This window comes from Melozone crissalis, unplaced genomic scaffold (assembly GCF_028551555.1).
Source record: "Melozone crissalis strain CALT ecotype California unplaced genomic scaffold, PUWL_Pcris_2 ptg000027l_1, whole genome shotgun sequence".
NCBI lineage: Eukaryota > Metazoa > Chordata > Aves > Passeriformes > Passerellidae > Melozone > Melozone crissalis.
In genome coordinates this window covers 42,658,858-42,681,854 of record NW_026535805.1, presented here as the reverse complement: position 1 = coordinate 42,681,854, position 22,997 = coordinate 42,658,858, and the positions used below count along the sequence as shown (strand labels likewise).

General features: G+C 37.5%; 1 protein-coding gene across 1 annotated transcript in view; it reads left to right on the top strand.

Moving 5' to 3' along the window:
* LAMA2 (laminin subunit alpha 2) overlaps window positions 1-22,997 on the top strand; it is a 252,727-nt gene that overhangs the window by 108,139 nt on the left and 121,591 nt on the right. Inside the window, exons 16-19 of the mRNA XM_054279037.1 lie at window positions 235-348; window positions 8,245-8,372; window positions 13,155-13,241; window positions 19,309-19,520. Of these exons, the coding sequence (XP_054135012.1) occupies window positions 235-348; window positions 8,245-8,372; window positions 13,155-13,241; window positions 19,309-19,520 (541 nt within the window). The remainder of the gene's footprint in view (window positions 1-234; window positions 349-8,244; window positions 8,373-13,154; window positions 13,242-19,308; window positions 19,521-22,997) is intronic.

Sequence of the window (22,997 nt, the reverse complement as noted above, 5' to 3'; positions counted from 1 at the left end):
AGAAGAATGATCAAGTTAAAGCTTCCTCTAATCTCACACCTGCTGCTAAGGCTAAGGTCAGTGCAAAGCCACAGCACCAGAAAGAAGAATTTTATAGAGAAAAGTTGGTATTTTTATTCATTTGGCAAGTATGTTTGTTGTGTGCGCAAGGATCAAATCCAACAAAATTTTAAAAATCCCGTTCCTTCCTCTGTTGAAACAAGAGTTTAACTTTTTATCTAACATTCCTTGCAGTCGTGCTGGCCTCGACACAGGCGTGTGAACGGCACAATCTTTGGTGGAGTCTGTGCCCCATGCACGTGCTTTGGTCATGCAGATGTGTGTGATGACATCACAGGAGCATGTGTGGTAAGTGTCCCTTCAGGGAACAATGGACATGGCCAACATCAACCCAATACACCTTTGCAACTGATTTAGTGACCTCTGAGACCTGGAATAATCAAGAAGAAAAAAAACAGTGAGTAACAGAAGAGATCTTTATGTTGAGGTTAAGAATCCCTTCACGCCAAGATATGGTGTCTTGGACAGTTAAGAAAAGAAAATATTTTATTTATCACATAGGATCTATGTTTTGAAGTACAATAGTTTTAAGGTACAGCATGCAGAAAGCAGCAAATGTGTGAATGTTTTTTCGTGCTAGATTTATCTTCCCCTGCCATTTGTCTCCTGCAGAATATTCAGTTTATAGTACGTAGCAGGTACCTTCGTACATTCTGTTCTAGTTTGATGAGAAGATATTGTTAATGCCTTCCTTCTTCTAAATTTATAGTAAACCTTGGAGGAATGCTTAATGAATTGTACTCCAGAAAAATAATAAAACCATGATCTCAGTTAAATCAGATTTTTTTTTCTTGTAGATTACGGAGATTTTACCTACTAATTCAGCAATTAAATCTGTGATATTATCCATAGTAAGCCTACCAGCACGCCACTGTTTTCCGCCTGTTCAGTAGCCTTTTGGAATGGGTGAATTATGCTGAATATACTTTTCTGATTGACTCAAGGGCATTTTTAGTTTTATATTGTCTGACATGGCATAAAGCTTGAAACAACATGTCTAATTTCATTAGTCTTGCAGAAGCACAATTTAAGCCAGTGCCAGTTTAGTGGGATATACTCTCATTTCCCTGCAGAATTTCAAGCAGACTCTGTAATGTGCATGTTTCTAAATGTTCCCTTTTATTTTCTTAAGAAAAACCTGCTGGGAAAATGCCAAAATGAAAATTCAAGCTTTTTCCAATATAATTTGGCACTTAGAATTATTAGTGTTCTTCCTGTTTTGCTCATAGAAGATGTTTAATTGCATTGCAGTGCAAAACAAGATATCCTTAATGTGTGGATCAGTGGATTTTTCAAATTGCTTTTTCATGAATAGAAGCTTAAAATTATTCTCAATTTAATTATACTGTAAGCCTCAGAGAAGTACCTAGAATGAAAAACATGTTTGACGTGACAGTCATGTTTTGAATCTTTCACTTAATACTCAGTGAAAATGTTTATCACTAGGGTAATGTGGATTTGTGCTTCCTGACAAAATTTTTTTTTGCCTTAATGACCGGATTCTCCAGCTACAATGTTTATAATATTTGTGTGGGATAAAATCAGTTAACAGGAGAGAAAAGGAAGGAGGAATCTTGTTTAAGGCATGTTGACTGTTTTGCTTAGGGGTCCATAGCCGGATGTAAGTTCTGAGGCTGTTGGCTTCAGTGTCTTCACGTTTTAGCCCCTGCACAGCTTCCCTCTTTATTTTTGTCTGTAGCACCAGCCTGGATAAAAGAGAAGGCCTCGTAGGCTGCATATTGCTTTTTGTGCTTTTTGGTTGGCGTGAGCTGTTGACTCAGGCAGCGGAGCTCCCCCTTCTGATGTTCCAAGGGTGCTGGTGTAAGAGAACACAGCACTGACAAGGAAGTGGAAAATAACCAGCTGAAGATGCACTTTCATCTACACGCGTTATCAAACACTCCGCATTTTGTGTTCTGTAGCTTATACTAGATCAGGCTATAGAGAAGAGGTGCACAGGGAGCTTAAAATCAGTTCTGGATTTTCTTACAACTTTGAAAGCACTGTAAGTCAGATCGGTTAGTATCCATGCGGGCTATTAAATGCTGCTATTCAATTTGGATCATAAGCCTTTTGAAGTGAAAGAGAGAGAAGTCTGAGTGCTGAAAAAGAGAAATGTTTCACATCAAAGGCATTCTTTCTATTGAGGTTTACACAGCCTTTTGGCCTCCTTATTATTATTCATGGTGTTTTCTCAGTAATACAACAGACAATTTAGGCATCTAATTTACTGATATGATACTTCTTTTAGCTCTTCCTTAGCTTTGAAATGTAGTTGAAAAGAAGCTGAAATGTGTTTTGACTCATGATAAAAGCTCAAATCATCTGCTGTGACACAGGCCTGTATAAAAAGCTCATTTTAACATATATCTTGCAGTAACCTGCAAAGCCCTTTGATCCCAGAGCAGCCACAGAGAGCTGCACAATACCTCGTTCTCGTTATCATTGTGATATACATAACTGCTTTGGTACATAGGGCAATTTGGAACATTCAGAAATATTCTTTTGTACTATTACACACACACGTTTACAGTATCTTTAGTAGGTTGATTAAACTTAAACCTTGTGAAGAGCAAGCACATTTCAAGGTGTTTCATTCATTGCAGGATACTATGTTCCTATTAGTAAGCCCAGACAAAGTAAATCTTTCTCCCCAAAGATATGGTCAAATTGCCCTAAGTGGGCAGTCTCCAGTGGCATCATTTCCATGTTATAAACATGGAAACTCTGTGTATATAAACTCTGTGTATAAACAACATATACCATGTAGAATGAGGCTGGTGTCAGTGCTGGTGGACGTGTGCTTTAGACAGCGTTTGTCACCAGAGAAACAAAATGTCTTTACCCATCTTCATATCCAGCATAAAAAAAATGTCCTAGCTAAATGCAGTACAGGCTCTCACTTAAATGAAGATAGGTAAACCCTCTGCAACATCCTGATTACATTTGTATTGTTACACCAGGAAAGAGAATTGTCTGTTCATCTTGACATTACAGTATTTTGAAAATGCTAGAAGAGCTTATTCATGCTTCCAAAGGCAGAATACCATTGTCTGGTCTAGACAGCTCAGGAATATACTAAAATAGGCACCCAGACTTACTTTCTTTAGCTGGCTTTAGCAGCTTCCCTGGTTGTCTCTGTGACAGGTATCCTGAGGAAGGGCAGCAGCATGCCAAATGTGCTATCTTGGACTCTGTCATAATCCCTGTATGTAGTTTTATTTCCATCACTAGCATTCTATTCTAAATGTTTCTTTCCATGTTCATATACACTCAGCCACATATGCTGGAGTGGTTTTCAGCGTGAATTTAGTGTCCCCTGATATTTGGCATAAAGCTCATTTGGTTTCTTCAAAAAAGGGAGAGCTGGCTCAGTAGGAAATGGTGGAAAACACTCTCCAGGACATCATCAAGGAAATTTGTAGGGAACAAGGTCTGAGTCATACATATATTTTGGACAAAAATAAATCACACAGTTTTAATTACACGGAGGTTGTCTATCTGAAGTTTAAAGATGTTCAGAGGTAAAAGAGGTACAGAAAATTAATGCATTCAAAATAGTGCGAGATAAAATTTAAATCATTGTATTGAAATGATGTTGGAATTGAAAGCATAAGTACTTGGACATAAAATTGTTCCTGGCCACAAAGTCTATGGATTTGTGAAAAAAACCCATGGATTTTAACAAACCACTAGATCAGTGTGTTGGAACAGCCTCTATTTCATTAGGAATAAAAAGAATGCAGATATAATGTACTGAGCAGGTTAGAGAAGTTGATCATGATCTATTTTGTACTCAGTCTCATCACATGAAAAAGCCTGTCCAGTTTTCCTATGAACGTGAAATTAATACATGAGAGGCTTAAGCATGCTTTAAAGAAATAATCTCAGTATAATTAGACATTGCTCGAACCAGATGATGTTCAAAACCATTGCTGTACATTTGGCAAGTTTCAAACTGAGATTCAGCCAACTGATATCAAAAAACACAAATCTTTCATGAGGGTTGATAATATTTTTAGAAGGACTTGTCTACTTTAGTACTTACAGTACTGATCTGTAAATGTGGCAGATTAGCAAGAAGTTTAATGCATCACTGAAGAGAACAGGCAGATCGGGTCACGTCTACATACTACATAATCATTGTTCTTTGTCCTGAAAGGTCCAAACTGGCTCAGGGAGAAAAGTATAGGATACACAAGATCATTACTTCTCAGATAAACTAGCATATACATTATGGTATGCTCAGATTTTGGTCTTGTATATGTGGAGTTCTCTTTTTTTGTTTGTTTTTAGATTTAGAAATCAATTCATTGCTTTTGAACATGCTGGGAACCATCAGTACAAGTCACTTTTTAAGCACTGCCTCCTGAGGGCGCAGGAACAGGCAATTCCAAAATGTCAGAGGTCAAACAGGCAGGAGGCCAGCTTGGCTGAGCAGGGGTCTTCTTTTGGAGATATGGCAAAAAAGGAAGGTACACACGGTGGAAGCAAGGTCAGGTGATGCGGGAGGAATACAGAAATGCTGCTTGCCTCTTTAGGGGAAAATATGGTGTGGTCAAAGCTCAACTGGAGTTGAAGCTGGATGGAAATATGGGGGGCAATACTAAGAGTATTTTAAATAAGTTAATAGCAAGTGGTAGTGCAGAAATAACATTGGCCCACTACAGGGTGAAGATGGTCCCCTCACAAACAGGGATATAGGCAAGGCAGAGATATTTAATGCTTTCTTTGCCTTTGTCTCCAGCACTGATGATGGGCTAAAGGGGTCCCAGTGCCTTGAGCTGAAGGACCTTGGCTGTGAGCATTATAAATTCTCAGTGTACCATGAACTAGTGCAACATCTACTGGATCCATATAAGTCTATGGCATCTGATGGGATTCATCCAAGAATACTCCAAGACCTGGCTGATGTCATCCTGAGGCCTCTCTCAATCATTTTTGAACAGCCTTGGAAATATGGAAAGACCCTAGTTGAGACAAAGCTGGCTAACATTTGAATTTTCAAAAAGGTTGAGAAGGATGGCATGGAAACTGTAGGCCTGTCAATCTCATTTCAGTGTACAGTAAAATTACAGAGAAGATTTTTCTGGGAGGTATTGAGAAACACCTGGAGGATGGTGCAGTCATCGATCACAGCCAGAATGGCTTCATGAGGGGAGAATCTGGCTTATCAAATTTAGTTTTCTTTTATGACAAGGTAACCGACTTAGATGATCAGGGTCAGCCAGTTGAAATCTTTCTGGACTTCACTAAAGCTTTTCATACTGTCTTTCACAGGATCCTTCTGGAAAAAATGTCCAGCACACAGCTGGATAAACACATCATGCAATGGGTGAGCAGCTGGCTCATGTGTTGGACACAGAGGGACATAAAAAAGACATTGAGCTGTTAGAGAGTGTCCAAAGGAGGATGGTGAAGGGCCTGGAGATGAAGCTGTATGATAAGTGGCTGAAGTCACTTGATCTGTTCAGCCTGGAGGAGACTAAGGGGAGACCTCACTGCAGTCTACAACTTCCTCATCAGGAGAAGAGGAGGGGCAGGCACTGGTCTCTTCTCTGTGGTGACCAGGACTTGAATGAATGGCTTGGAGTTATGTCAGGAAAGGTTTAGGTTGGATATTAGAAAAAGGTTCTTCACCCAGAGGGTGGTTGGGCACTGTAGCAGGCTCCCCAGAGCAGTGGTCACAGCACCAAGCCTGACAGAGTTCAAGAGGTTTTTAGACAATGCTCTCAGGCACATGGTGTGACTCCTGGGGAGTTCTGCACAGGGACAGGAGCTAGACTCGATGATCCCACCAGCTGTGAATATTCTATCATTCTGCAATTGTGAGGAATTAGGGGTCTGAATTGAGTAGGATTACTGGAAATAACTGATGTTGAAGGGCCAGAAAATACTTCATCAAAGTGAAGGCGGTCATGTCTTTGTAACAAGAAATGTTTTCCTACAAAATGGAAGGTTTCAGATGTTTTACTTTAAAAAAGCAGAACCTGCAAGTACCACTCAGCATGTCTTTGTCACAAGAAATGTTTTCCTACAAAATGGAAGGTTTCAGGTGTTTTACTTTAAAAAAGCAGAACCTGCAAGTACCACTCAGCGAGAGATGTGAAGTTTTAAAGCAGTGTATTAGCTTCTCTCACTTTAATAACATCCTTGACACATAAACTGTTCATATTCTTCAAAAACGTTAAGATATGTCTGAGGATATTTAAAGCTAAACTTATCACAAAAGAAGAATCCATTATTTTTCAGAAAAAGTACAAATAATTTGACATGATGTCTTTAAAAAGTTGAATTGCAGAGGATTTTTCTTTTGAAACACTTAAATTATTTTTGTCACATCTTCTTCAAAAAGCATATTGTTCCTGGCTACTTTTTTTGGTATGACTGGTAGATTCTTTTTGAATGCTTGAAATACAAATCCAATCGATTAGTTAACTTATGGAAGTTGATTTTAACCCAGCTGGCTGTACTAAAGCCATAATTATAATTTTAATTTGGTATTACCTCACAATCTCTAAATAATGTTAAAATACAGTATTGTGATTGATGCTTTCATTTTAAATATATGCTGATTGTATGCACTAGCAATAAGAAAGCACCCTTTAAAACAACAAACTATTTCTGAAGGCAAATGCTTTTGACACCGATGTCCGCATGACTGAAAAGGATATTGTGCTTTTTCAACTGTCCAGGTCCAGAGCACAGTGCAAAAAAGTTTGGTACAAATCATTGCAATCCTGGAAAGCTGTGAGGAAGGAATCAGTGTTCCTTAGAATATTGTCTGTTTCCTTATTGAGGATAAATTATGTCTTCCAGACAGTAAGGCTGTTAAATAGCAATCAGTACCATATGTGTGACTTACTAAAATGATAAAACAATCTTAAAGTGTTCCTAAAAAACAATTTTAAATTAAGTCTTAAATTTGAAAGTGCCCACACTTAAAGAAAAAAACCAAACAAACAAAAACCAAAACAAACAAAACACCCCTCACAAATAAACAAAAATCCAAATGAAAACAAATCTTCAGAGTCCTTAAGCTGCAGCTTTGATTAAACATTCTAGATTTGATCTGGCCCATAGTCTAAAACACTGCAGAACACACCCTATTAACAAAAATCTCTCTCATGACTTTCATTCTGGCCTTTTGAAGTTGACATGTGCTCTTTTAATCCTTTTTTCAGTCCATACCAAGCACATCAATATGGCATTTAATATCCCAAACCATTCTGTCTGCTTTCTCTGTTTCTGCATTGTGAAATGGCTACCCTTGGGTATCTTGTGTGAAACAGCAGTGAAAGGAATATTGTGGTGTGCTAGTAATGTGGGGTGAAGAAAGGAAACAGATTAAGCCAGAAAAGTAATTTTTCTGAATCTATTATGGATTCTATGAAATTATGTAGAGTTTCTAAATCCTATATGGTGATAGGGAAGAAGAATTGAAAGGGTAATTACTCTTTAAAACTTGGTTCTTACAAGTCATCATGAGAAGCTTTTTCTCACAGGACTGATTTCCATTTTACTAAAAGATTGCTTAATTTGAGATCAGCCAAAAGCTATAAACAAAAATGCAAATGTAGTACTGCCATTTTTATACTGCATGTTTCATATGCTCAGCTTAATTTCTCTCCTATTATGCAGTCACATAGATGAACACAAAGTATTGGATAGCACCCTATATATGGTATACTTGTCCTTCCTTCTACTCATGAAATAGAGGCTGGATTCTATTCTAGCAAATAAGATTTAAGTAATTCAGGCTGTGCTACAGTTTACAAATACTGCTAGCTTTATACCTGATAAAATGAACCAATGCACATACTTGTCAAAAGTAAAAATTCATTTTTATAAATTATATCATCTGGGCTGTATTTTTGGAATCAACATCTGAAAACAGTTGTCACAAAATATGGCCTGTTGCAAGACTGCAATACTAAACCTGTCTTATGCTCCTTTAAAAGTTGGTTTTCTTTAAGCAAGCTAAAATAATAACACAGCTGTTGTGTGGTATAAATTTAAAGGTTTTATGTCAAATATTCTTTTTGTTTTACATGGAAAAAAGTTATCTACAAGAACATATGAAGCACTGATTGTGGCAGAAAAAAAATAAGGATAAATTTTGCAGACCTTTTTTCCATATGCAAGTAATCTAATTGTCAATTTGTACTTACATCTTCTCTTTAGGACTGCAAGCACAACACAGGTGGTTCATTTTGTGATAGATGCCTGCCTGGCTTCTATGGTGATGCAACTAAAGGGACAGCTGAAGATTGTCAGTTGTGTGCTTGCCCCCTAAATATACCTTCTAACAAGTAAGTTGTGCATTTATTGCATATTTCACTTTTCCCCTTATTAAATTGCATTATTTCTTAATTTTTGTTTTTACAAGTATGCTTGAGATATTTTTTCCTTTCAAGCAAATAATATATTCTGCAATATGAACTTTTCTTTTTACAGTTGTACCGAGTGCCTAAGTTGGCAGATGAAAACAAAAACTAGATGAGACTAAGGCAGAAAGAACAACACAGAATTTGGATTATTGCTTTTCAAATTAATAACTAGCATTTGCTTTTCTGTCCTCCATAAGGGTAGTTGTTTCTATTTTAGAGCTGAATTGGCAGATCTGACATGAGTTTTTTCTGCTTTTACTTTTCCTTTTCTCTTAGTCTACATTATGTAATTTGTTTGGAATTTGAATTCATCCTTAGATGTTGTAAGTGAAAATATTTTGTCAGCATATCTCAGAAAAAATACTGTAGATTTGTTTTATTGAATAAAAATACAAGTGAAAAGTGATTCAACATTCTGATCTAAGAAGCAAAGTTTCCTTCATTACAAAAGCTTGTCTATGCTACTCCATCGCCTAACTTAATAGATAAACAAAGTGGCTTGAACATTTTTTATTGGTTTTGTCACAGCCAGTACCTGGAAAATAATAGTACCAAAAGCATTTTACATGATGTACCTGAATAAAACTGCTCTGAATCTTGTCTGTGGCATTGCATCCTATTCAAATTGCACTGATCAGAGCAGGAATAGTCTAAGCACTTACGAGCGGAAATTCCAGGGGATTGTAGAATGGGAGCCTGCCTTCCTGTTAACACAGCTCCTGAGTTGGTTTTATTAGATACATATATATGGGTTTATTATATCTGCTGCTCAGGCACGGCTCCTCTGACATTCTCATTACTTGGTATTTCCTTGCCTCAGTAGTCAATTATCTTTCTCTTGTTTGAGAACACTGTGCTGACAAAGAAGGAAAAACACTATCACATTTCTGTCTTGCACAGATGTGCAACAAACCAAGTCAAATAGATTGAATTTAGGTTATGATTGGCAAAATGCCTGGAGACCTCCATTACACAGTCATCATAGTTCTGGGTGCTTTACTTTCCTTTTGTGAAGTTAATAGTCCCCTTTCTAATATTTAGTTTTCATGAAAAATAAAATAGGTACAGAACAAACACACAGTATAAATGTTCTTTCAACTGTGAAACTGTGTGTCTTGAAGTCTACAAAGTTTAGCTTTGTAGAACTTTTTGAAAGGTTCAAACTCTCATGATGTTACAGTCTAGACCAATTATTAAAATTGTTTTTGAGGAAAGAGGAGGTTTTAAAGATTTAATGTGTTATCTGAATGCTATTAAAATACTTCTTTGCTTTCTTAATTAATTGCCAATAAGTTTCTTATGCTAGGGATAATATTTTCAAACAATTCAGATGCCTTCATGTGAAAAACAAACTTTTACCAAGTTCATGTCACTGTACAGATGTAGGATATGTCATGTTCTTTCTGAGTAACTGAACAAGTGACTAATTGTATGTTCCAATTATTATAAATAGCTGTGTACAGATTTTAATTCCTGAGGTATTTAATTCCTAACATGATATGACAGGACATCTGTAGGTTTCTAAGCTTAATACTAAGTTCCCACTGCATAGAGAATATTGTCCATGTAATGAGTCTGTGAGATATATTTCTATTAAGAAATAAGTTTTATATTTTGTAGCAGAGTCTCATTTATTTATGATGTTTGTCATGGTTCCCTTCACTGTTCTCACAGCACCTTTGCAATGCCACATAAAGTGGAGAACTGTTCTAACAGTTGTCGAAAGGATGTGGTGATTTTGTTGTTCTGTCATTGACTTCAGTGGATTTAGCTGCTGCTGATTCCCTTTCCTGTTTCCTAATGGCATGAGTTTACATATGCAGTCACTGAAGCCAGTCATGTGCCTTCTGAAGCACAGCAGTCATAAATGGCTTGCCATGTGTCAGAAAAGAGCACTTGGCCAAAATCAGGAAACTAAAATTAAGTTGTCTAAGCTTTTTTTCTCCATCCTGGATTGTATTTTCTTCTTTTTTTGCATATATCTTCATATATGTGCCTATGTGATGCAGATAAAATCAATACCCATGTTATAAATGGTTATGCAATGAACACAACTCCTTCATCCGATGTCTTCTTGTACACATACCACTCTTAGAAACTGTTCTAACATTCTTGGTCCTCAAGCAGTTTCAAAGGAAATTATTTTTTTCCCCATAATTTCTAAAAAATATAGATGTTTGGGATAATTACTGCTCTTCTCTTGATGTAGGCATAAATTTAATATATGTAGCAAAGACTTTGGCAGGAATGCTTTATCACTGGAAATAGGAGATAGAAGATCTCTCACTCAGCCTGGGAAGGTCAGGGGTAAATTCATAGCGCATGAACTGAGAATTTGGGTTGGTCTCAGAATTTTAATTTTTTCTTGGAAAATAAGATAAAATCACAAACGTATTGTCAGGGGGTGTTTTCTGTAACACACTAGGAAGCTTTTAGGTTGCCCTGTCTCCCAACACACACTTGTCACATGCATACCCATACTGTATATTCATACTTGTCCTGTGTCCTGACTCGTACTGCTGTTGCTGCCATATGGGAAAACCATAAAGAGCAATGATAAATCAAGAGGGGGAACTACCATTTTTTGAAGCTTGTTTTGACAAATCAATACTCACAGTTCATTAGTGTTTAGCACTGGTGAGTAATGAGATTCTCAATAATCAGGAAGATAAACTCTTCTCAGCTTGCTATCATGCATTTCCTTAACAGCACGCAGATGGGAATTTCTCAATATATTAATGTTTATTGTTGAAATGTGGTCCAACTATTAAGTCACAGAAAGAATCAAAGTCTGAGCAAGGTCTGAGCATAACCCTTAAACATAGAATTTCAATGGTGAACATAGAAATTCTACTGTTCACCATTATTGCTTTATAATAATAAGTACATTATCATTATTATTATTATTATCATCATCCTTACAATTATTATCTTTATTATATTTAAAATTTGTGCAGTTAAATTCAGAGCTCTTTGAGGAACTTTGGTACAGTCAATTTTGTACAATGGTATAATGAGCTGTGATAGCATCTCTACAAAGTTTTCCATGAAGCTCTTGGAAAGAGTGAGGTTGGGACTGACAAGCAGGAGCTTCAAGCAAGTCAGGTGCTGCTGATTATATTCAATGATAATGTGTCCTTTCATTGCTATTAAAGAAAAGAATGAACAATTATTGTTTCTTCAACTGACTCTTCCTCCATTATTAAGTATTACTGAATCTATTATTAAGTAAGTGACATTGCAAAATAACACAAACATAATTCTTATTGGAAAGAGAAAAATGACAGCATCTGTCTTTATTTATTGGTCCTGACCATCCCATATTTTTCTTACTGGTCTCTTATATTTGTGGGATAACACAGAATAAAGTATAACTGAGGACAGATAACAGGATGGATGACTCTTGAGAAGTGGGGTCCAGTCACCAGCAGCTAATCACATTAAATGATGCTAATTAAGCTTTTCTGTCCTTCTGGGCCTATTACTTTCCAGAAACTGTCATGGTATATCCTTCTTTAATATATCCAAGGTCAGATTATGTCTATTAGTTATTATTATAGCATGCACTGTTACCTTGAATATACCTTCCTTCTGCTGTCTTTGTTGGAGCAATTTTATTGCTTCTCAAATTTTCTTTTCCTAGGTTATAAAAGGTAATTTAGTATCTTTTTTTCACATAGGTGCTTTGTTTTCCCCCTTTGAATAGTCATCCTTCTATGCACCTACACCCGGTCATTTATTTCTTTTCTTTCCTTTTTCTATTTTTCTATTTAGTCGACCAGAATTGATTGCCATTATTTAGACAAGGCTTTATAAAGATGCTCACATGTCTCTGTCTCTAATAATCTTTACAGAATTACAGAAGAACAGATTGCCTCTTCTTCTGTGTAGTATCTTTCAGTGTGTCAGGAGGTTTCTTCAGAAAAATGGGTTAAGGGAGAAGGGTTGTGGAAAGCAGGATGCTGACTGTGAAGGAACACAGTTCACAGTTAAACACAGGCATTGAGATGCAGAGCTTGCAAATGGCTACAGTATCCTTATTTATTAAAAAAAAAAAAAAAAAGAGAGAAAAAAAAAACCAAACCAGCCAAAAATAATTAGAGCATAACAAAGAGGTAAAACTTTCTAGTCTGCAAGCTATTCTTGAACTTCAACATGCCTGTGTGGCCTGTTGCTTGAGGTCATTGGCACTCGGTTAACTCAAATACACTCTCTGGGAAGCGGTACCAGATATTTCCCATGTTGCCCCTCCCCTTTCTTGTTCACTGGGTTCCTTTCACAGCTGACTATACACAAAGTTAACTGAGCTTTTAATCGGTTGTCCTTCAGAAAGATTTATATGGGGGCCACGTTATGGCACAGATTGTTTTGCCAGCCCCTCGGGGGCACAAGCAAGCAGCTGTACATTCCTGCCTCTTTAATGGTATCCAGACCACTCACTGGCAGGCTCAAGTCCCGTAATAACAGGCTATTGGGATGCTGCCATCCGCTGCTCTATATTCAGTGTCGCAGAAATAGCAGAGTCATTCCAAATTCAATTTGCTGGAGTCGAACTTAAGCCCCATGTCCTAGAGCAGAATCACTTTTCCTGGGCACTGTTTTGCAAATTAACAATCTCTGAAGTGGGAAGAGAGCTATGCTGCTAACCATGTTTTCTTTATGTTTCTTCCTTGTCCCTCTTCTTTCTCAATATCAACAACACAGCTTTAGCCCAACGTGTCATTTTGACCGACATCGTGGATTAATGTGTGATGAGTGCCCAGCTGGCTACGTGGGACCACGCTGTGAAAGGTAAGCAGGCACCATGCTTTTAGTCATATGAAACAAAAGCATTGATCACATGGAACTGTTCTACCTTTTATTACCTCCCCTTCTCATCCCTATTCCTGTTCTGAAACCCACTGAAAAAATTCCTGTGCATTTTCCTCTGATACTGGATCCATGAATTTGTGTTTTTCTTATGCTTGTTTCATTATTTTATGGTAAAATGTAAGGTTTCCAAGAAGCATTTGCTGATAACTAAGAGTCTTTGTTAAAAAAGTTGCTTCTAGCTTTTCTGTCACTCTTCTGAGATTTTTATAAACCTTTTGTCTCTTTTGTCATTTGAATGTTTAGAACATGGTGATTCAAATATGCAGTAAATTACTGATGCTTCACTTACAGAAGTTAATATGCAGTGAAAATACAGCTCTTCTAATAAGTTACTTGTAGATTTTAATTGTTTGTTAAAAGAATACTTTAAATTTTTGTTCCTTCTCATTTTCTGTTGTGGTCTTTATTTAGCAAGTGGAACGAAGTAGGCTTTAATGACAAAAAAAGATAATTCTTCTTGGTCAAATACATAGAGAAGTTTGATATGTATTTCCTACACTTATTGCTAGCTTTACAAAGGCATTATGCTGAAAGGACCATGTGGAGAATTTAAATGAAACAAAGAGCTGGTGTGAGTTCTAGTGCTAAGCTCCCAGGAACCCCCTTCCACAGGAGGTGAGACCTCATAGGCAAGGGATATCACCACGGTGTCTGCATGCCTTTGGTCCCTTGGGATTTCACATGGATGGAACAGATTTCAAGAGCAGTTAGTGTGCCAGGGACCTCTGCTAGCTCTTTGGAGGTCATGATGAATCAGTGTTGGCTTTGTCTGCATGATCCCAGTCCCCTGTGACCCTGCCAATGACACCTTTTTAGGAGGGGCTTGGGGAGCCAGGGAACTGTGTAACAACTAGCTAGACAGTTTAGGGGCATGGAAACATGGCCCTTGTGTTTCTTAGTAGGCTCTTGCCATTTGACATTTGCATGAGCTGCTTGAAGGATTTTTCAAGGCAAACCCTAAAAAAAGATAGGGCTTCTGAATGAAGCCTTAAAATATTCAGGTTGGGATGAGAAAAAGTGGGAATAAAGCAAGAGTAAGAGACAACCAGAAAAGCAGAAACCTGACCATACGCTGTGAAACTCCCTATAGTCCCCTCTTTCCAATTTACAACTACTTCCTTTTAAATCCCCTGTTGTGCTATATCTGTCCTGAAGTGAGAGTGCAGGCTGTCACCTGTTTCCACCCATCATCACCGAGTCTGCTCCTGCTGCTGCTATTTCTGCCTGTCTTTTCCTGTCTGTCTGGGAAGTCATCACCTTCTTTCAGCTAGTGGGCTGTGAAGTTAATGACGGCAGGAATAAATCACATCAAGAGCACTTTGGTGGCAGTTTGTCAATGCAGGGTCATTGACAGCTTCCATTAGCAACAAGTGCTGTTTCTGAGTGGAGCACAGGCTGTAGATGCAGTAGGACCGAGTCTGAATAAATGGCTAAATTAGATTTTAGCCTGATCTCCTAAGGAAATGAGGCTACTGTGATCTTTTTGTGCATGTCTCTCTGGCTGCCTGCGAAGTCATCTGCACTTGTAGGTCAATTTCAACTAAATTTGGCAGAAGGTAGGAGGGCTGAAAGATGATAATTGTTGCCGAAGGTTTTATGAAAAGAAGTGGCTGAATAGAGGTTAATAAATCAGGACATGTCATAGCTAAGGGGGAGAATACTGTGTGAACTCACACCTGATTAAACAGATAGAGAGAGAACAAGAGAGACTGTTAAATGTTCTGCCCATAAGAAAACTTTCACAGGGCAAGGAAAAAGTGCTGCTGTAGCCTGAGGGATTACTCCCTGCTGAGTAGCAACATCCTGCAGCAAATAATCAGCCCTTAGCCTTGTAACCGGGAGATATAAATCCACTGGAAATTAGGCCATTAATTCCAAAGCTCACAGAACTATTTGCTTTTAATTGTAACAAGTTGTTTTAAAATGTCTGCAGCTGTCAATAATAATGATCAGGAGAAAGCATGTTGCATTTTGCTATTAGGAGTGGTTGTATAATTGCTGAGAGAGTTTGCATGAAATTCTCTTTCATTTTAGCAACTACAAAGTGACAAGTGATCTGAGCCACGTGATTCATTAGCTGAACAATCCTAAATTACCATGACATAATAAGTATCATGAAGTGAGAGTGTGCAGCACTGTACTTATTTGGCCTAAAAATATATCCTCTGTCCCCTAGGGAGATACATATATCTGTCTGATTTGTAAAATGTCAAGAAAAAATTGCTACTTCTCTCACTGGAACTCTCAGGAAAATGGTGCCGTAATTGCTCAATATTCTGAGGGGTCCGGATCATAACACCATCAAAATAATTGCAGATATAAACTGTGTTGGGAGTTATCATATATCTATAATTGTAGAGAGAGCTCAGCTTTCCCACGTAGTGTTTTCCCTAAAAAATTAGACATATGTTTTCTTTCCTTTGTCCACTGGTCACTTTTCCAACGGTGTATGAAATAGGCTGGACATTCTCTTAACTTCATAGAAAGGATGTATGAGAATGATGAAAGGTTGTCTTTTTAGCCCAGCACATTTACAGGATGGTGATACCTGCTTTCCAAATACAGTCTCGATAGGGAAAAGAAGCAAAATAGGTGAGAGTCTGGCGTTTCCTGTAGGACTGTATGATTTATGTGCATGGATCCAATGACCTTTCCCTCCTGGAAGGAGGGTCAGTGTCCCTCATGTGTGAGCAGAAGGGTGAGCTTACCCATGTCCTTCCTTGCCCCCACCTCCTCCATTCTTGAAGTCCAGCACAGAGTGCCACCAGCCACAGCCTCTCATGAGAACTGTGGCTTCAGACTGCTGCTCACTGTAGCAAATATAATTCTTGCACTCGTGCCAGAGCAGCGAGCCTGTGTTGCAGTACTGATGGTAAAAGGGTCAAACATTTCAGGAGATTTGGTACAACAAATGGGTTACACAGGATTGTTTGCAGCTTGCAAAGGTAGGCATTCTGACATTAGAAAATGCAAGATTTATAGTTGGTCACACAACAATAACATCTGTGCTGTGCACCTGAGTTAAGATATCTCACTGTGTGCTCACAAGCCATTTCTCCACAGGGCTTTTGCTTGATTTTGTGCACAGGTTGAATGCACATAAATTTCAAAGGCTCTGTAAAAATAGTACTTCCAGACTTTAAAGTGTTTGGATTTGCAGGCTTAATTAACTCTGTCTCAAGGGGATTTTTTTGCCAGTAAATATAAAGAAATGTATAAAAAGGCCTGCATTTCTGTGCATATATGTGTATATACAGAGCATCGTACAGACTCCTATGAGGAATATTAACTCCATACTGACCAGGCCCAGTACACATTCATACATATATTTTTCAGTTGTAGCCTTGTCTTTGGCACCACTTATGCTAAATAAAAGCAGTGTCACTCACATACACACCTGCATTTGAGAATAGAAAAGGAATATATTAACACAGTCCTTTTGTTGCTGCTTTTTTACTCCTATTTTTGTTTTAATCTCAGAGGTGTTAGGTTGTAGTTAGAAGTCATTCTTTTACATGTATTTTTTGTAATTCATAGAAGTAATTTTCCATGCCGCATACTTATTGATGTTTTTTAATCTAAACCTTCCCAAATATATAATGCTTTGAACCTGAGAAAAGAAGCTGAAGTAGGAATGTCCTTAAGGGAAAAAAGGTGGAAGTAAGCAAAGTGGATTTTTTTTAATCTTCCCCTGCAACTTCAGGAGAAGTGGTAGAAAAAGATGAAGAATTTACAGAGATACCTGTACACATTTCTCTTTTCATCTTTAACTGGTTTACCCCTACTTTCAGGATCGTCTTCAGTTGGATTCGAGATTATGTATGTGCATAAGTAAAATATGGCTATGTGATGGTAGTGGGTTTTTCTAATTTTAATTATTGTAGTGTAAACTGATGAGAATACAAAGAGTTATTGAGGACTTCTGCTGTTAATAGGAGGAAATTATTAGCAGTGCGTTTCACATAAATCTTTGGAGTATTCTTTCCGTGAACTCCTTGGTTTCTCTGAATGCTGTCAAATACAGAACTCACCCCTAAATGAGAGTGAAAGAAGAAAACAAACACACATTAAGTGAAGCCAAATAGATTAGTAAGAACAAGAGATACAAATCTATGACAAACACACCAGTAGTATGTTAGGAAAGCATGAGTTAACTCCAGATGTAATCTACTTTAGGTAAATTAAGGTAACTGCATAAATTATCCAGATACTCTCTGGTTTTGATAAAATGTGGCTATTAGTTGTTGCATATTAAGATACATTCTTAGACTTTGTAACTGAGATAATGTCACTGAAAAAAGCTGATTTATTTTGGCAAAGTGAAGATAAAAATTAGTCTTTTGTCATAGCTGAGATATCCTCCATCAAAGAAAAATTATCTCTTCCTTTGCAGGAAATACAATAAATTGCTACTTTTATGACAGGTTCTGAAAATAAAATATCTGAATTATTCTAATGACAAGATTTTGATGTCTTGTTGCTATGAAGAGGTAGTTTTTAGAGATGACTGTGCTACAGGAGTGGGCTAGATTGTAGAAATTTTACTCCTGAGTGCTTACACGCAGCCAAACCACTGGACTGTTTATACATGTTATTGGTTTGTGGGCTGCATTGCGGATATCTTGAGAGAATGGAAAAAAATCCTATTTTGTGTAAAATTACAAAAACTGCTCAATTAGTTCCCACTGTTTTTTCCTCCCTGCTCTCAGTTATCCAGTTTTTATAATCTTTATGATCTTTGCTGATGATATTGAATAATATTTAGTTTAGACCGCTTTGCTTAAGATCCAATTAAAAGCATTATGAGATATTCTGGAAGCAAGGAAAAGGATGAACTTGATGCACACAAGAGTGACAGCAGTGGAGCTCTGCATTCCTGCTTTACGATGATACAAAAAAATCTTTCCTCAACCATGCTCTCCAATACTACTACAAAGTAGAGAGGATATCTGTGTACCTTAAAACTGCATTCAAACTGACTTTAAAATAGTAGGAAAAACTATTTTGTGCAACGTGCTTTATGTACTTTCTGGTTTTATACTAATTGGAGTTCATCTGAGATGCTCATGAATAAATTCATTAGCCAGACTGTGAAATTTTTCTTTTCTTTTACTTTGCTATCTACAAGTTGCTCTTACTATGAAGTATGAGCAAATGTAACAGAAAAGGAAAGCAGAGCAGAATATAAATAGGAAATAGGCTGTGAGATTAGTAGAAATTTGATTTAAATACAGACTCATGTTAGGTCAAATTCACTAAACTACTTTGCATGGTACTCACAGAAAATTGCATGTGGGCAAGGCGGAAAAGGATGTGATATTTTCAAACAAAATATGAAAGCTATAGTATGCAACAGCATAGTTCCTGTGCTAATGAGCAATCTTTTTGTTAGATTGCCCATACACAGAGATTAAAAATTCATTAATTAAGCAAATCTCACCATGCAGTAGATCAGGGGAAGTGTAAGTCAGGGGATGGATCTTGTTAGGTAAACAACTATATGGCTGTATTGCATTCTTAAACTGTTTTTCTAAACTAAAGTTTTTCAGGTGGAGGGAAAAAACATCATCAGGCTTGCTTGTGACTGAGTACAGAACATTGATACAGAATGTGCTAAAATACAAAGTATATCTAACATAGAGTCATAGAATTTTTTGGATTGGAAGGGACCTTTCAAGGTCACGTAGTCCAACCCCCCTTCCTCCAGAGTGCCACTAAGATTTCTTGCTATGCTTTGTGTCGCATTCAGTGCCAGTGACAAGATTTTTCTCCCACTGAAGTCTAATTGCTAGCAGAACTGGCAGGATTTCAGCTGGTACTGTGTCTACAGTGTTGTTAAAAAAGAGGAGAGAGAAAGAAAAAAGATGCTTAAGACAGACCTGAGAGAAGATCAAATAATTTTTAGTGATTAGGGAGGCAACAGAATTAAATATTTCTAATGAGAGGATTATTTAAGTGTCCTAATGGATGATGTCTTTTACCATAGGTGTGCAGAAGGCTATTTTGGACAACCTTTAATACCAGGAGGATCATGCCAACCATGCCAGTGTAATGACAACCTTGACTTCTCCGTTCCTGGCAGCTGTGACAGCTTGTCTGGTGCTTGTCTGATATGTAAGCCAGGTACAACAGGCCAATATTGTGAGAGGTGTGCTGATGGATATTTTGGTGATGCTCTTCATGCAAGGAACTGTCAACGTAAGTCACGAACTTTTACAGCTCCTGACAGTATTGATCTATCTTATAACTTTGTTCCTGAGAGGAAGACTGTGCCTCTATATGTGTGAGCAAGAGAATGATACAGCTCTAATAATGACACTGTGCATCTGCATCTAGAAAGGGAGGCTTTAAACTAAATAGAAAGAAGAACTTTTTAAAAAAAAGCTCTGGTTGAAGCAGACATGGGAAGTAAACAATGGAGCATTGTATGGGTGCAAAGGTTATACTTAATGTCGGATCTACAAAAATAAATACAAATAAATGGAAACTATGCACTAAAAATGCTATAAGCTACCCAGAAAAATCCTGTTCTCTTATAAGACTGAAAGGAGGGAGTGGTATTTCAGTTTCAGGGTCCAGCTCTGGCAGCATTTATAACCTGCTTCCCACTTATATAACCTCAGTAAAAGTTGGGAGGTGCTGCTGCTTGCAGGTCAAGATTCTCCCACCTGCCAATCAGACCCTAAAATCTCGAGAAAATTTTTCTAAAATGCTCTGGAGGAAGATACCTGGCACTGCAGCAAGCTAGCAATTCTCAGCTGAGTAGTGGCATGTTATTCAACTACCAGCCCCATCACATCTTTCCCCATAGTGATTGCAAAAAATTATTCAGTGGAGATGAAAGATTTGGTAGGAGCAGGAGCTTTTCTTTCTATAGGAGGCAGTGGCTCTCTCTCTCTGAGCTGTTGCTGGCACAATTCAGAATGCAGAACAAGTGTTTTTAACTTAAAAACATTCGTCACATACTCTTCCTTCACATTCTGAGAAGTGGAATAAAACAAGTTACAAACTGTCCTGAAAGAGCCGAGCATTTTATTTCACTGCCACAAGGATTTATTCCTGTTTGGTCCATTGCAATAAAGACAAGAGTAACCTCACAGAGTACAAAGGTGCTATAGCAGGATAATATTATGCAAGTAAAAGAGCTGGGGCATTGCCTTACTGCTCTGTGTGAGGGGACATGGGGACCATGTCTGCAGTATGTGTTGTGAGCAGAGAAGTCTGAGGCACTGGCATCCGTTTCCAGGACTTGCCCTTTTAGCAACTTGCAGTCCAAAAGTGAAAGTCCTAGGTTGTGTTGGACCTCCAGAGAGTCTGTGGGAGCTAACAAGATGCAGAACATCAACAAGTTTCTCAGCTAAGGACAATAAACACTGATGTACACAAAGTCATAGATAACCCTGAAGACATACCTGTGTAAGTGATTTCTGTACCTACTTTACACAATGGCAGAAAAAAATTGGACAATCCTATATATTCTCTCCATAAGTTAACAGGTCATAATGAATGATGTCATATAATTTACAATGTTAAGTGTGGAAAGTGATTTAAGAAGAAGTGTATATCAGAAATTACAGCTTCCAGTACCTTGTCACTATTCTTGAACCATCAGTATGACTGGTGGTTTGACCATTTCCACAGTAGTGACCAGTCCATGAGACAGAGATTTTATAAGACGGGAGTTTGGAAAATGTACAACAAAAAAAAATTGAAAAGAAATGCATGTTTAATGTTGAATTATGAGATTTGCTTTTGTTGTTCATATCATTAACAGGGAGAGCCCCTTAATGTATTCATATCCTTGTGCTTGCAGTTACCTTGTATTCATCTACTCTCTGCCTTTCATGTGGGTTTTCTTCTTTGCATATGATTTTTTATTTCCTTTGCAGACTTCCATGAAGTTTGCCCTGCAGCAACAATATCAGAGGGACTATGCCTTTACTTTGTTGTTTTCAATTTTGTTCCTTATTAAAAAGCCAAATCCAAGAGTATTGCAAGGCATGAATTTGCTTTCAAATTATTGTTTGAAATGTCTCTTGCTCTTTCTCAGTACAGTGCTGTTGTGTGCATTAACCATTTCAAATGACAGTACAGCTTTATATCATCATAACATCTCTGAATTTTTTTGTGTATCTATACAAAACCATAAATCTAAGAACAATGAGCAAATGTCCTAAGCTTATTTGATTTGATTCTAGTCGGTTATTTTTTGGAGTGAAACAGCACAGTATGCTGAAGCAAATACCTGCAGGTTGAGCTGATGGTAATGAAGCTCAGTGTCAAAAGATGAATTAAAGCAAATAATCAAGTCTGCCTATGTTTCAGTGTATAGGTACTACTGTTGTAGGAGAATAAGCGTGTAGCTTGATCATAAATACAAGCTCATAAATATTTATAGAAATCTAAAGATAATGAAGGTCTTGACCAGTGTCTTTCGGGAAGAAAGTATGACAAATTTTTCCAACAGGCTACTTTGTATAATAACAGCCATTTGGAGGTTTGGACAAGAGCTAATTTCCCCAGTAGAGGTGAATGAATGGGAAGGCTCTAGGTGCAATAAGTGCAATTTATCAGATTGAGTAGCAGTTTGTTAGCTGCATAGCCCTGGCTGTATGTTTCTTCTCTGTGTACGAACTGCCAGAGCCAAGAAAAACAAAGTCCTGACATTCCAAATTCTCCCTTACCACTGCATTGCACTCAGTCATCTGTGACTGAGTTAAGACACCATGGAGCGCTGCTTGTTGTAATATAAATAGGAAAAACTCATCTGTTTATAAAATCAGTGTAAGTTCTCTTTTTTATTCTTGTGTTGTCATATGCCTGATAAGCAAAACAATTCAAATCAGACTGAGCTTCGGTTTGAGGTCTGTATAAAAAGGTTGGTGAAACGCTTTTAATTTGCATTGAGGATTGTAGTTTGTTGAATCTGAGCTTTAGTATCTTCTTTCTTCACTCAAAACTCAAAATATATACTCAAGACATATATGTATATGAGATTTATCACCATGTACGGTTTGGAGTGTCAGTTTTAAAACATGAATGTCAGGTTAAAAAGGGCAGGATTAAAGTATACAGGGTGAAAGAGGTAAATTATAGATTTGTTTAGTATTGAAAGCTGAAAGGAAAAGATAAGCAATGTTAATTACATCAGAAGTGTCTTTAATTTTTACTTTTAAAAAATATATTGCAAAACAGAAGGAGATAGAAATCTCTGAAGGTGTTACATAACTGGTATGAATAGCAGAACCAGCACATTTTTGTTACTTATTCCTGAATTTTTGCAGACATTTGAGAAACAATGCCATGAACAGAATGGCATATCATATAGTTGCTTTCATTAAAAGAAGCAACTTCTGCAGAATACCTCAAGAGCAGGGAGAAAACTCCCACACCAATCCTTTTAATTTATAATTGGAAATTAGCAAGTCCAATGAAGTAATGAGGAAGGTCTTGTTGTAATAATCTATAGATAGGAAAAATGAAACTGCTTGGTCTCACATAGCACCTTCTGACATGCAAGTATGCGACTGCCATGTGTTCACTGCTGGGACTCTTAAGTGTTTCTTAAAATGAAGGTGTCAGGTTGAGGAAAAAAAAAGCAACACATATAGATAGGGCACTGCAGGAAGGCACAATGTGGGTTGGAGCCCAATTTTAGAGAGTAGATTGATAATT